The 14,482-nt window shown below is 47.1% G+C and overlaps 5 protein-coding genes across 5 annotated transcripts; all 5 read left to right on the forward strand.

The window, feature by feature from the left end:
- Positions 1-2,233: 2,233 nt before the first annotated feature.
- On the forward strand, positions 2,234-4,074 carry BGW36DRAFT_284833 (ferric reductase like transmembrane component-domain-containing protein; the record flags this gene model as incomplete). Its single annotated transcript, XM_046210268.1, has 4 exons — positions 2,234-2,792; positions 2,852-2,922; positions 2,983-3,168; positions 3,238-4,074. 4 exons carry the CDS (start codon positions 2,234-2,236, stop codon positions 4,072-4,074), a joined length of 1,653 nt encoding a protein of 550 aa, XP_046077991.1.
- Positions 4,075-4,831: 757 nt separating this feature from the next.
- Positions 4,832-5,262, forward strand: BGW36DRAFT_367434 (glycoside hydrolase; the record flags this gene model as incomplete). Its single annotated transcript, XM_046214866.1, has 1 exon — positions 4,832-5,262. Exon 1 carries the CDS (start codon positions 4,846-4,848, stop codon positions 5,257-5,259), a length of 414 nt encoding a protein of 137 aa, XP_046077992.1. The 5' UTR covers positions 4,832-4,845.
- Positions 5,263-7,086: 1,824 nt separating this feature from the next.
- BGW36DRAFT_353781 (glycoside hydrolase) lies at positions 7,087-7,964 on the forward strand (the record flags this gene model as incomplete). Its single annotated transcript, XM_046213467.1, has 4 exons — positions 7,087-7,439; positions 7,497-7,561; positions 7,615-7,853; positions 7,917-7,964. 4 exons carry the CDS (start codon positions 7,087-7,089, stop codon positions 7,962-7,964), a joined length of 705 nt encoding a protein of 234 aa, XP_046077993.1.
- Positions 7,965-11,058: 3,094 nt separating this feature from the next.
- Positions 11,059-12,876, forward strand: BGW36DRAFT_421936 (dextranase; the record flags this gene model as incomplete). The annotated part of the gene is made up of 1 exon (XM_046219633.1): positions 11,059-12,876. The coding sequence occupies one exon, from the start codon at positions 11,059-11,061 to the stop codon at positions 12,874-12,876; it is 1,818 nt and encodes a 605-aa protein (XP_046077994.1).
- A 594-nt stretch (positions 12,877-13,470) lies between these two features.
- Positions 13,471-14,395, forward strand: BGW36DRAFT_367435 (Apc13p protein-domain-containing protein). The gene is made up of 2 exons (XM_046214867.1): positions 13,471-13,647; positions 13,700-14,395. Exons 1-2 carry the CDS (start codon positions 13,645-13,647, stop codon positions 14,276-14,278), a joined length of 582 nt encoding a protein of 193 aa, XP_046077995.1. The 5' UTR covers positions 13,471-13,644; the 3' UTR covers positions 14,279-14,395.
- The last annotated feature ends 87 nt before the right edge of the window (positions 14,396-14,482 follow it).

The following is a 14,482-nucleotide window of genomic DNA, read 5'->3' on the forward strand; positions in this document are numbered from 1 at the left end:
GTGCCGCACTTCAGGGCGGATCCGCCAGAGAAAGTCAGAGAAGGCGCGTAAGATCGCTTTTGCGGCTTACCAAACCAGGATCAGGGGCGTTGAATCTGGATAAAACTGTGGCGATGATGTGACATACTAACGAGGTTGAAAAATACCTTAGCAATGGTCATATATAATATATCCTATCTCAACTGCCTTCGAGCCGTCAACCTACCGCGGACCGAAATCACTATGATGGTCTGGGTCACATAACAGGTGTGCGGCTCGACTCTAACATTCTACGCCGCGTATTTTTACGAGCAGACTACGTTTCACGTGCGAGATGCCTTAAAACTCGCAATGAGGATGTATGGGTTGGCAATTGGCGCTAATGCCATATGTTGGTCCATGTTGCCACGGGTTGGAAGCCGCCGGCTCTACCCTCTCTGGTATTTCTATTTCGTTGATAATTCTGATTTTCGCCGGTTGTGTCAGCACGATGCCTCAAACACCTACGCAGTTACGGACGCTTGGGTCATTGATCATTGCTCTGACTTTTGCCTATCAGAAAGCCTTTCGAACAGTCTGTTATATGTTAGTCGCAGAGATTCCATCCACATGACTCCCAGGCAATACCATTGTTCTGGGGCGTGTGGTATAAAACATCACAAGCATCGTTACGAACGCAATCACCCCGCGCATGCAGAATCCGACTGCATGGAACTAGAAGGGCAAGTCATGCTTCTTCTTTGTTGGGACTATTGTTTTGTGTTTGATGTGGTGCTATTTTAGGCTTCTGGGTTAGGGTTAGAACTTAGCTACCTTGAGATCGATACTCTATTTGAGAAGCGGGCGAAGGCAGTCAAATTCCGTGTGTTTCAGTGTATCTTGGCCAGGATCGGATACAATGAAGTAGTCATCATTGGACAAAAAGGCAGTGCGCGTTAGAGCTATTAATTTCACCATCCAGTCTCACCCTTCACGACATCCATAAAAGTTTCTATCTTGTAAATACACTTGCAATTGTTGAAGATAAACAAGTTGCTAGTAAGTTTTCTTGTATTAAGATACCCCGGATTTCTTCCCTAGTACGTTGGCGGTGTTACCCCTTCATTTTCAGACGACCGGGGGTGGCTTCATTCCGCGATAATCCGCCCTCCTCCTGCTGCTCATGATCAGTATCCTCAGAACGCTAAAGCCTCCTGGACCATGACTAACCTTCATGGTGGTCTGTCGAACCTTATTACAGGCAACAGAAATATCGTGTAAGATATGTATTGTCGGATCTTCACACCTTGCAAGCCCACCGTACATTGATACACAAGTTCTGGCGTGAAGAGTATTGAGCTACCTCGAGATCTAGCTTTCTCTACTGCATGTTCAAAATGGGAGAGGGGATAAAGATAGAAACGGATCTGGAGATTCCGTAGTGTCACTGATGGTTAAAACATGATTACAAATACGCCGTTATATATCCGCCATATTTAAATCCACAACCCCACGGGGTCCATCCAAGTGTCTGAAGTCAGTGAGCGAAATTACTGTTCCATACGTCAAAGGCCAAAGACAGCTACGGCAATTCTTCAAGCTCAGCTGGTGGCTTGGTATCATTCTTGCTTGCTTATCCCCTTTTCGTGGGCTTGCAGTATTGGCAAGGATGACAGAGCGTCTATTCTAGCGAATACGACCCCGCAAGTTGTTAAATTATGTGCAGATTGACGGGGTTGGTGGGGTGATATATGCAATATCGTAATATATTTCCGGAGTGAACCCGAAATGCCGAAAGCCCGTTGAGACACACAGGCAACCATGAAGACTTTTTCGTATTCTGGATCCTACTTGTGTGAATGATTAGAGAAGAGACGGCTGGAATGTCATTTTCCGTGACTAAGGGAGCAAGGATGTTTCAACAAGTGATCAGTCCTGATACGGTCCAACAGTCTATATCAAATGCTGCATTCCTCGTGTTATATTTGACTATCATATTCGTAGGCATCTTAACTTACCTGAATTGTGTTTCTGCTTGCCCTCACGGTCCTCTAAGATCATCCGGTCCTTGCTAATCTTCTATTGTCCAGGGTAAACGCCATAAGCCCTCGACTGGCCTTTGGAGTCCGCGATTTAAGTCCCGAAAAGGTTCCTCAACCGGAAACCGAGGAGATTTGGTCCAACATTTGCCATCTAGTTGGCATCAACCGTGATGGCGCTCCTCCAAGGTAAATACCGCCGCGGTGACGATAACCAAGATCTTTACTACCAGCGGATGGACAATGAACTCGCCCACTACGCTTTGCTGGCCCTCGGCTGTACTGTAGCAGTCATCCTTGTCTGGAGTACTTTATCTCGCCTAACATGCTACATAAGGCGAATAGCAGGTTTAAGCAATGAACGCCAGCGGTATTTCGTTCCCGCGCACAAATGGCTCGCAGTTGCCCGAAAACATATCCTCTATGCGCCACTCTTTCACAACCGCCACCATAGGGAGTTTCAGCTCTCTCGAGCTATAAACATGGGGACCTTGCCTAGTCGGATTCATTCCTTCATTCTGATTGGAATTCTTGCTATGAATATTGCACTGTGTACTGTCAATGTGCCTTATCACACTGGCAAAGCCGTAGGGGTCATCCAAAAGCGAACTGGAACCATGGCCATTACGAACCTGATTCCGCTGGTGTTGTTGGCTTCGAGAAATAGCCCTCTGATACCGCTTCTTCGAGTCCCTTATGATACCTTTAACCTATTCCATCGTTGGCTTGCGCGGATTGTTGTTCTGGAGGCACTAGTCCATGTGTTTACCTGGTGTGTCCCCAAAGCACAAATGGGTAGGTTACCTTCGTTAGTCCTGAGAGGTGAGGGGATAAGCATCGAACTAACAGAATAGACCCGACAATCGGTTGGGATGCCGTTCGATTGGAATTTGAGGACAGTGCATTTATCCGATCAGGGTTGATTGTCAGAGACTATATACATTGTCGCCTTTGTAGTAGGATGCTAACTGTGGCTATTATCTAGGCTGCTTGTGCCTTTGTCTTTCTCCTAATACATTCACCATCTCCAATCCGTCATGCCTTTTACGAGACATTTCTTCACTTACACATCGCAATGGCGGCAACGGGATTTGCTTTGCTATGGATCCATTTAGACGGACGCAGCGCTCAAAGTTTTCTGCTCGGAGCGATAGTTCTATGGAGTTTGGAAGTATAACACGCTTTGCCTTGGCCATTGCGAGAGCTGCAAAGACAACATTACTAACGTCTGAATATTTAGCGCTCAGCACGTATCGTCACCATCCTCTACCGCAACTGTGGCCGAAGGCTCACCACTGCCGTAATCGAAGCTCTACCCGACGGCATCCTGAGAATAGCACTTCGCATGCCCCGTCCATGGACTGTTGCACCGGGTCAGCACATCTTCTTATATATTCCCGCCATTGGACTGTGGACGTCACATCCATTTTCAGTATGCTGGAGCGAAGAGGGAGACGGCAGGGAAGAGAGAACAACCATCTACCTGCTTGTTCGGCGTCGAACCGGTTTCACCGATACGCTGGCCCAGCGTGTCAAGAGGTCCACGAACTGTGTCCTGTCCATGCGGGCGATCGTTGAAGGGCCCTATGGCGGCATCCATTCACTCGATTCTTATGGGACAGTCATTCTCTTCGCAGGGGGTATTGGAATTACCCACCATCTACCATTTCTCCACCACATTGTTCGTGGGCATGCGTCGGGCACTGTGGCTGCTCGCCGAATTACGCTGGTGTGGGCGATCCGCTCGCCGAGCTGCCTAGAATGGTTTGACGCGTGGATGAGCAGCATTCTCGGGAAGAAAGAGGAGAGTTTTACGCCGTTAGTGGTGCAAATCTTAGTCTACATCACTGGTTCATGCGACGTGAATGTTGTTCGACGACCTATGGGTACGGTCGAGATATTCACTGGCCGTCCTAGCTTTGACAAGTTGGTCAGAAGGGAGGCGGAGAATCAGATAGGGGCGATGGGTGTGCTCTGCTGTGGGAATGGGAGCTTCAGTGATGATGTTCGTTTTGTGTGCCGCAAGGCGCAGGGTACGACTCAAATGGACTTCTTCGAGGAATGCTTCACCTGGTGATTAGTGTACTGGGTCTCATATGGCAGATGGCGACGAGACGTGCAACGGACCTTATGGGGGCTGATGTGGACTGATTGAATCCTCTTCTTGCAGTATACGAAGGCTTCAGTCCGGCGCTGGCGAGATTGTAAACAGGATTTACGCAAAAGGGTCCGTGAAATTGTATATGTTGGAAGAATTGAGGCGATATTGGACATGCAATCTCCGATGTTAAACATGCTGAGAGCAAGGGGTGGTTTTGACTTTAGTGCATATTGGACATAGTATCAAAGCTACAGCCGCTTGCTACAATAAAAGTGATATACGAATGAGTATCTCGGGATAATCCAAACGATGAGACTAATGGTAAGAAGTTCATTTCCTGTAAACGGCCTTTGTCAGGTATGTATCATTGATGTAATTACGACATGCGAAATCTAGGCGCGGTTGCGGTTCGCACTACATCATTACCAGATATTGTATTCAAGATCAAACGATGACATGCATTCTGACTTTGGAGTCTTACTCTTAATGCTTCCCCACACAGTAAGTACCCCTGCGCAGAGATTACTTCAACTAACTGAGGGGTGTAAACGACTTGCGGAGGAGGTGCCACCGGTGCCGGGGCTTAGGTGGCACGAGACTGGAGAGTTCAACATCGCTACGGCCGTGGCGCCGGAGAACATGAGACAGTGCCGCTAGTATCTGGTGTAGGTTGCTTTGGCCGGGTCTGATGAGTTCTTCGACTCCTTCGTGTACGAGTCTATTCCACGAAATGGCAATGGCAAGATCATGAGTCCCGGAGACAGCGACGGGAGCTTCTCAGATGGCGACGGTATTTCCATCGGGGTCGACAAGGGCATCAATATGGCCTGGATCCAGTTCGAACACATCCAGGATGTAGATGTGAGGATCATGCGCCGCGATGGCCAGGCTTTTGGCGAGGAAGCCATCAGTCTTCCAACAGTTAATACATTTGGGACTCAACATGTGGCTGGTGCCCTGGTTATCCATGTGCCTGCTGACCCCAAGGGCCATCGATTCTCAGTGGAGTTTGCAGACGACCTGAACACGCACCGCTTGAACGGCAATGGCTACACAACTGACGGCTCCGGTGAGGTTGTGGGTATCGAGCCACAGAATACGCTACTCATTTTTGCCACTACTTTCTTGCCCGACGGCTGGTTCCCTTTTAGGATGGCGTAAACGCTAAGGTAATGACACCTGGTGCCTTCTCTGTTGCCGATATTGGCACTGCTCCAATTGTCTACTTCCCCCCAGGAGTCTACTGGATTGACTCCTAGCCTTGGGTCTCACTCATATCAAATTGGATCCCGCGACATACTGGGTGCACTTGGCTCCCAGGGCCTTTGTTAAGGGTGCTATTGAGTATATTACTGCAAACAAGGACTTCTACGCGACCGGACCTGGTGTTCTATTTGGTGAGATCGTTCCGTTGTAGCCCTTGGCGGGATCTTCTACGGAGGACTCTCGGGCTTTGCCAAGTCTTCAGAAAATATTAGATACAAACATGCAGAAAGTGCGGAGAAAGAGAATCTGGGGTGCGGGCGTACTTTTGGGTGTAGCTTTTGCAGGTTTGTGGTGACGGAGATATACGAGTCTCATTCACCGTTCGGGTCTGGAGTGCAAGTCTCCGTGCTCTGAGATTCATCATGGCAGGTGATTGCATGAGTGCAAGGCCAGCCCCGCAGCCGATAATACCTTTCTTCCTTTTCGAGAAGGGATTGGCGATTTAAGGAGGCGATTGCTTCATGGTGGCTCAGACACGCTTGATTTTTGGTAAGACGGATGCGGGACTGTGTGAACGACAGGAATCGTCAGGTAAGCAGAACAAGGATCGGCCGTACTTCGAAGATCTTGTCCCATGATAGATGGTCAGGGGGAGGTTGTCAGGCGTGATACTGTGGGGGGTGAAATAACTGTCCTTTGTCTAACCTTCCGAAGTCGTTTTCAGGTGACCGCAGTGTGGATAGCTTTATGTCCTGTATTTGATTCACAGTTTACATAGTATGAACTAGTACTATCGGGTATGGCATACACTCGCAAGAAGCTTAGGATTGCTGATATGTACTATAAGGTTCAAGGCCCTGCAAAAATAGTCGATGTAATACATGCATTCACTAACCAGCATGAAGTATTGCGCTAGATACTGTACCTGTAACAACATACGGGGAAGGAATCCAGAAACTTCATGTGGTGGCAAACCTATTTTTATTCTGTATCCCCCTTTATATTCTCTTCTACCAAAGAGTGCCACCGAGCCTTATTTAATATCTTCCATTGCTAGCTCAGATCATATCGAACCTTTGTTCTCAAACAAAGGTTCAAGCCTCCGTCAGACTGAAGTCCAAATCAGCAATCGACCATGTCAAGTGTGGTGGCGATGTCATGATGACTCCAGGACAACTCTAGGGATTTGGAACGAGATATCTTGACTGCTTTCGCGGCGTGGACTTTTGCTGATCTGAAATCTCGCGTACCAATTACGTTATTCCGGATTATCAAGGTGTATTCGCCGACGCTTCTTAATGGGTCTAACAAGAAGGACTATTAGTTGTAGGCGTTAAAGTGATCTACATGCATGCTTCCTCCAAAAAAAAGAGAATAGAGATAAAACCTGCGTGGTTTTGCTTCTCCTTTTTCCGTATCTAGCGAAGAATTCCCGAGATTCTCTAGGACGGAGAAATACAACCTGTTGTCAAAGACATATATTGAGGAGCTATTGCTTGAAATGAAGCCAACATCGGGGGTTATTTTCCGCAGATAGACCGTGACGGACTTATCGGGCGAGCTATTATTCGATCATACGCCAGAACCACCCGTGAGTCTGCATGTCAGTTTCGCAACGTTACATAGCGTGCATAACATGTAGATTTTCATTACTATTGATGCTCGAGTAAAGTGACATTATTGTATAAATATGATACTTATTTGCGAGAATTCAACGAGGAATCAACTTTTAATTTTACAAATAAGAAGCCTTGAAGGTGCTCTTGGAACGCATATCTCATCATGAAGACATCATCAGTTGCATTCGCCTCTTACCTTATATGGGGTCTTGCATGGGGTCACTATGACTTTCCTGCCCTTATCAACAACGGCGCCGTCACAACCAATTGGGAATATGTTCGCCAGTGGACTGGGTACAACACGTTTGTTCCAGTGGAAAACGTTAGCAGTCTTGACATTCGATGTAATGTGGACGGAAGCACCGTTTCCGCTCCCGGCACCCTGAGCATTGCCGCAGGGACTGAGTTGGGTTTCACGATTTTGCCCCAGGTTGAACACCCAGGACCTATGGCTGTCTATATGGCGCGAGTTCCGGAAAGTTCAACAGCTACAAGCTGGGACGGTAGCGGACAAGTGTGAGCTATCTCAGAAAGGTTCAAATTTGATGTGCTGACGGTAATTTGCATCCCCAGGTGGTTTAAAATCATGGAGTCTGGTGCCACCAATAATGCGAACCCTCTCAACTGGGCTTACCTGGGTACATTTCTCTCAATTTTCAAGTGTGAACACCTACCACTAACCAGTGAATAGGCCAGAACAAGGTAAATTTTACTCTTCCTGCGGCTCTACCCAGCGGACAGTACCTCGTTCGAGTCGAGAGTATTGGGTTGCATCAGGCCCAAACCGTAGGAGGGGCCCAATTCTACCTTTCCTGTGGCCAAGTCGAAGTGACTGGAGGCGGTAATGGAAACCCAGAGCCGCTTGTTGCCTTTCCTGGGGCTTATCAACCGACTGACCCAGGGATTCTCATTGATATTTGGAATCCATCTGTAAGTGGAATTTATTAGTTCGAGTTGTAATGATATCAGCTGTGACTTACGAGAAAATTACAGACAACCTCTTACAATCCTCCAGGGCCTCCTGTGTGGCAAGGATATTAGATGAGCATCTGAGGGCTGATAGGCAATTTACAGGAGCAGCCTCAGGTTCTTTGTGACACTTTTTACTTTCCATGGCTCCATGTAGTATTTTTTCGTCTTTGGAACTGTGGTTATATGAGTATTGGCCACTATTTTTCGGAGGGTCAATATGTGACCATTCTTCCCTTTATGACTCTATACAGTATCAACTGAAGTGATCTGTCGGCACACCACCACTCATTTTATATTTGAGAAGAAGGAAGTGATGTGATTTTCTTCAATCCAACTTTTAGATATGAAGCCTTCGTATTTATAAACATGCATACGTTCACGAACTTGATTTGGAAATTCTGCACCTCGGATATGTCCAGCTTTGGTCACTTTTAGTGAAATGCTTTAGTCAAATATTTTAAGGAGGAAATTTTTTAAATCCCGACATCGACTACACTTACGCGTGGGCACAAAGAGTGCATGTAAACAGAATAGAAAGTGGAGAGTAAAGCACAGAAATGCAGAAAGATATGCCCTAAGGACAGCAAACTAAAGACAAATAGTTGAGTCTATCTATCGTTCTTATAATATCGTACACACGACCAGCATCTATTCGCTGTCATAGACCCACGTTCACACTTATCTACACATTATCGTGGCAGTGGGTCATGATATACTACGATCTTCCCGCGTAAATAGGGAGAATAAGATTGAAACTGGAAACACAAGACTTGCGGTCTTTCGGGCAACGAAGCTTCCTTGTTGAGAAAGTCTAAAACTCTGTACACGAGACCTAAATATCATTAGTGCAAATGGAATGGTGAATGCAGGGGTACCTGAGCTGTGCATGGTCATCTGGCTCTACGTAACTCATATTGGTCGTTTCACAACAGACTTGTTCACTTGAGTCGTTTTCCCACTGTTGTATAGTTTCGGATCAAAGAAGATATACTCTGGACATCCTCCGGTGGATAGGATTCGGTAGCATTCACTGATCCAGGATTTAAGGGTTCCTTTATTGCTTCCTGGCCACTTCGTTATCGCGAGGAAGGACTTATGAAAAGCTCTTGTAGTAGCAGTCGTAATATCCGGGCTCACAACACGGACTGGTCCTAGTAAAGAGTGCACTGGCTAACAATTAATTCTTGTGGGGTCCAGTGTCTACTTCCCAGCAGGACTTCGCTCGTGCATTCCTCGTATTACATATCACCCATTAATCTTATGTCGAATAGTCTGACTTAGACCATGGACCTTCATGGTAAAGTTTCAGCACCCCACGGGGAAAGGGGGCAGAGACCCACATCTCGGCGCTACTTCGGCTTACATCGTCAACCAAGGAAACCCTGCGGAGAAAAGAGAAATGGGGGAATTGTGTAATTTCTTTTATACGGCTACTGCTCTGTAAACCCATATCGTCGGCTGCAACAAGAACCTGTGTCCGCGATTTATCGCAAGATATTTAGATGACAATTCGTAATAAAATTTATATTTTGCCACTGGGTAATATCCGGCGTTTTTCGTACGCGGGCGTAAGTGTACCCTAGCCAAACAAAGCTAAATCGGCTTGAGTCTAATTCGATGTACTATCCGATGTCTAAGGTTTATTTGGTGCTTAGTACTATTCGGTTCTCAGAAGTGAATCACTATTCTGATCTTCTGGTTGACGTTTGGATGCGGTGGGAAGATTGCACTTCGCAGACCGATGTAGTGCATGTCCATGGAACTGATGTCCATAATACTATTGATATTGTTAATGCCTCGATGTATATAATCATAGTCCCGGGTTGGCAAAGTCATCGATAAATCGCGAATGGCCATCCGCAGTGAGCTAGAGCTAGGTTTCGGTCTCCTAATATCAATTTGTCTTTTATATTATCACCAACTTCATAGGCGTTCCGTATAACTCTATGCGCCGTTAGTCGGCGAAGAAAGCCGCAGCGGATCAAGCAGGTAACCTTAGCAAAATCTACAGGTCCCGAAATGCTTCGTTTTTTCAGTCCTAAATTAATATCTAACAGACTATGGCGACCAGAAAACAGTAACTTCCAAAGTGGAAGGTTACATATGATCCGAGGGGTCGAAATGTGTTGACCGGCACCCACTACTACAAAATCCTCAAATTCCATTAGGCTGTTGGGTCCGATCTTTGTTCAACATAGGACGCCATTGAAAGGCATCACCACACCGAAGGATGACCGTGAAATAGTCATGGTTTATTTTGGGTGCATCCTCTATACCCAAGCAAACTCTGTATGGGTTCATTGTGTACCTTGGGAACTAACAGTCAATTTTGAGAGAAGGTGCATTATTATTCGGAATATTCCTATCTTGGTAGGCGCATGATTCTAGTAAGACATGTAGCGGGCACTGATGCGAGTTCCACGATATTGAGTTATTTGAATCATAGTTGTTGGCCTCTCATCGTTCGACATAGTCATTCTATCTTCGTTTGTTCTTGCTACCTTCATCCTTCACACCACTAAGGAAACATTGGGCCAGGTCCCAGCCTTCGTGACTAGTATATAGCGATCACAACCAGAATGGACGTTATACCGAACACTGAATCTCCGCGCGGGGGCGGGGCGGGGGGGGGGGGGGGGGGGGGACGGGTTGCGGGGAAATATCTTCAGCCAATCTATAAGCCTACTAAATCTTTGAGTTTCACCATCGGGGTAGCCGAGCTTCTTCCTCGACCCATCGATTATCTAAGAAGCTCCTTCTATTACGCCAGTCGATGGGACGGACGCCACTTAAATTCCCTCGGCGTTACCCCGGAACTCAGGGAAAACAATACCCAATGCCTTTTTCTAGTGGGGAGGGCTAGGACGACATTGTAGAAATCCTACCAAGTGTATGTGCAAGCACAAGATGTCTCCCTGGAGCGTCTTCTTCAAAAGCACTGGAATGAGGCAACAGCGGGCGGATAGACTTCGGCCTTTACTTTGTGCCCTACTAGTAGAAAGTTTACTCGGCCAACACTGGGAAACCTCGAGCCGTGGGAATGCCCATGCTAATATGTTTATAAGAAGGAGTCATCTATCTATTTGTCGTTCGAAACCATCTTCGGAAACTACTTAACCTTGGGAAGAATTCAGTAGAGCTTCTCTTCAAACTAGTGCCCACAATGCTGAAGCTACATGCGTTGGTCCTTGCAACTAGCACATTATGTATACAATTTGCCACCGGAGCAGTCCTGTATCCACGTTCCGATTCCGGTACGGCAATAACGAACAATACACATTGTGGTACCGATTTCTGTACCTGGTGGCATAATTCTGGGGAGGTCAACACGAATACGCCTGTTCAACCAGGGAACGTGCGCCAATCTCATAAGTATGCCGTGCAAGTGAGCTTGGCTGGTGCAAACACATTTTATGACTCTTTTGTGTACGAATCCATTCCCCGGAATGGAAACGGCCGCATCTATGCTCCCACGGATCCCCCCAACAGTAACACGCTAGATTCAAGCATTGATGATGGAATCACGATTGAGCCTAGTATTGGCCTCAATATGGCATGGTCCCAGTTCGAGTACGGCCAGGATGTCGATGTGAAGATCATGACTACCGATGGCTCGGTATTGGGGCCAACAAGCGATGTTGTTATTCGCCCTGTCTCGATCTCCTATTCGATTTCTCAGTCCAGCGACGGCGGGATTGTCATCCGGGTTCCAGCAGATGCTAACGGCCGCAAATTTTCAGTGGAGTTCAAAAATGATCTGTATACGTTCCGCTCTGATGGCAATCAATACGTCACATCAGGAGGCAGCGTCGTCGGTGTTGAGCCTACTAACGCACTTGTGATCTTCGCAAGCCCGTTTCTTCCGTCAGGCATGATTCCTCAGATGACAGCTGCTAACACGCAGACCATGGTACCAGGTCCTATCAATAATGGTGACTGGGGTTCTAAGCCAATTCTTTATTTCCCGCCAGGCGTATACTGGATGAATCAAGATCAATCGGGCAACTCGGGAAAATTAGGATCCAATCATATGCGTCTAAGCTCAAACACATACTGGGTCTACCTTGCACCTGGTGCATATGTGAAGGGTGCTATCGAGTATTTCACCAAGCAGAACTTCTATGCGACCGGCCATGGTGTCCTATCTGGCGAGAACTATGTGTATCAAGCAAATGCTGGCAACAACTACGTTGCTGTAAAGAGCGATTCGGCCGGCCTCCGGATGTGGTGGCATAATAGCCTGGGGGGTGGTCAAACATGGTACTGTGTTGGGCCGACAATCAATGCGCCGCCATTTAACACCATGGATTTCAATGGGAATTCTGGCATATCAAGTCAAATTAGCGACTATAAGCAGGTGGGAGCCTTTTTCTTTCAGACGGATGGGCCAGAGATTTATCCCAATAGCGTGGTGCACGACGTCTTCTGGCATGTCAATGATGATGCAATCAAAATTTACTATTCCGGAGCCTCTGTCTCACGGGCAACGATCTGGAAATGTCACAACGATCCAATCATCCAGATGGGATGGTCGACTCGGCAGATCAGTGGAGTCACAATCGACACACTGAATATTATCCACACCCGCTACATTAAGTCAGAAACGGTAGTGCCTTCGGCTATTATCGGGGCCTCACCGTTCTATGCAAGTGGGATGAATCCTAATCCAAGCCAGTCCATATCTATGACCATCTCAAATGTTGTTTGCGAGGGTCTTTGCCCGTCTCTGTTCCGAATCACACCCCTACAAAGCTACAAGAATTTTGCTGTCAAAAATGTGGCATTCCCCGACGGACTACAGACAAATAGTATTGGCACGGGACAAAGTATAATTCCAGCCGCGTCCGGCATAACGATGGATCTAGATATCTCTAACTGGACCGTTGGTGGACAAAAGGTGACCATGCAGAACTTTCCAGCCAATAGCCTGGGGCAGTTCAACATTGACGGCAGCTATTGGGGGGAGTGGCAGATTAGCTAAATATTTCGGAGTGCAGGAGGAGTACCAGAACGACATTGATGCATTGTCCTGCTCCATCATCGTTGCTGACGAATGGAAGGGGCGAGCTTACTCGTTCAAAGGTGGTGCTAAGAGTTTGTTTTAGTTTGTTGGAGCTTCTTTGATATTCTGCCAATTTTGAGCCTATTCTGCCTTTCCAATGCACGTGGACGTTGAAAGTATCAGTTAATACCTCATATGATTAGTATTGACTAGCTATAAATCTAAGCATGGAAAGAAAATTACATCATACAGGATTTTTAGTGTCTTATTTATATGCAAATAGGTGCAGTTAGATAAGTACAACCTAACTATTTATGCAGTCACTGCTAGACTATTATATTATCTAGGCCGGTTCTGGTTCCCGATTTGGGAACCAAACCCAAAACCGGTCTGGTCCCTTACCAAGTTAGGAACTGGGCCATACACGGCCCTACCCAAACCGTGTTACATACTGTCATGTCATTAAGCTTGATCATAATAATAATATCAGTATACTGAGTATAACATCTTTAGGCATAGAAGCTTGAATGTTTCAGTTTTAGTAATGATTAATTTTTTTATATAAAGTTATTAGGTTACGTTAAGCTCATTCGTTGCTGAGTAATCTAACTAACGCGTGCAACCTCTACACATTCTGCCACCGCCCGCGATACTCATCAACAAACGTTGAATTGACTTCAAGTACCGCAGCTTTCGAGACACTCAATTTTTGACAGGATCTGGATTTGTCCAGGAAAACTCTCCAGAATGGTAGACGAAGCCAATGCAGCATTAATAACAACACACTAACAAAACCAAACAGTCGAAAGACTCCTCCTGCACCTACATCCACATGCATCACCCGCGTCTCGCAGACCTCTTCGAAGACTTCACCCGCCCGCACACATCCCTATCCTCCAACCTTGCGGCGGCCGCAAGCCAGCAGCACGGCGCCAGTAGCACAGGGCCCGGAGGCACAACCGTGACATATGGCGCCATGGGCAACCAGTCCACCATGTACCCCTCCTTCCTACCCGTCGAGGAAATCTATGTTCCGCCACAATACCAGCCCATCAATCCCGAAGACGAGGATGATGTGGTGCCCGACCAGCACGCGGCGTTTGGGATTGCGAGGGCGATGGATTCAGTGGGCCGCAGGTCAGAGCCTGCCTGGCGGGATCTCGGGTTGCAGGAGCTGGTCAGGGGTGCGAGGTATTTTGGTGGCAATCGACTGGGGATGCAGGGGATTGGGGCCGGTGGTGGTGCTGGCGCGTCGGCTGCATTTGGGGGTGTGGCGGGTGCTGGTCGACCGGGCGATCCTGCACCAACAACGGCGGTTCGTTTGAGGTTAAAGGGTTCTGGGGCGATGATGGGTGGGAGGAGAGTAGCTTGTTTGCGGTGATTTGACGGGAAGGTTGAGTTGAGGAGTATTGTGATTGTTTATTTGCATTGCATAGCATGGCGTTGGTTGGAGCTCGGTTCAAAGGCACGGGCTTGAATGCGATAGTATTATTTCTGTTGTAGATTTACACAATTACATCGATGATAACATGCCTCATTTCATATTCCCAATGCATCTAAGCCTAGAATTTGATCCATATCTCAT

Source organism: Talaromyces proteolyticus (assembly GCF_021365285.1).
Source record: "Talaromyces proteolyticus strain PMI_201 chromosome Unknown BGW36scaffold_1, whole genome shotgun sequence".
Taxonomy (NCBI): domain Eukaryota; kingdom Fungi; phylum Ascomycota; class Eurotiomycetes; order Eurotiales; family Trichocomaceae; genus Talaromyces; species Talaromyces proteolyticus.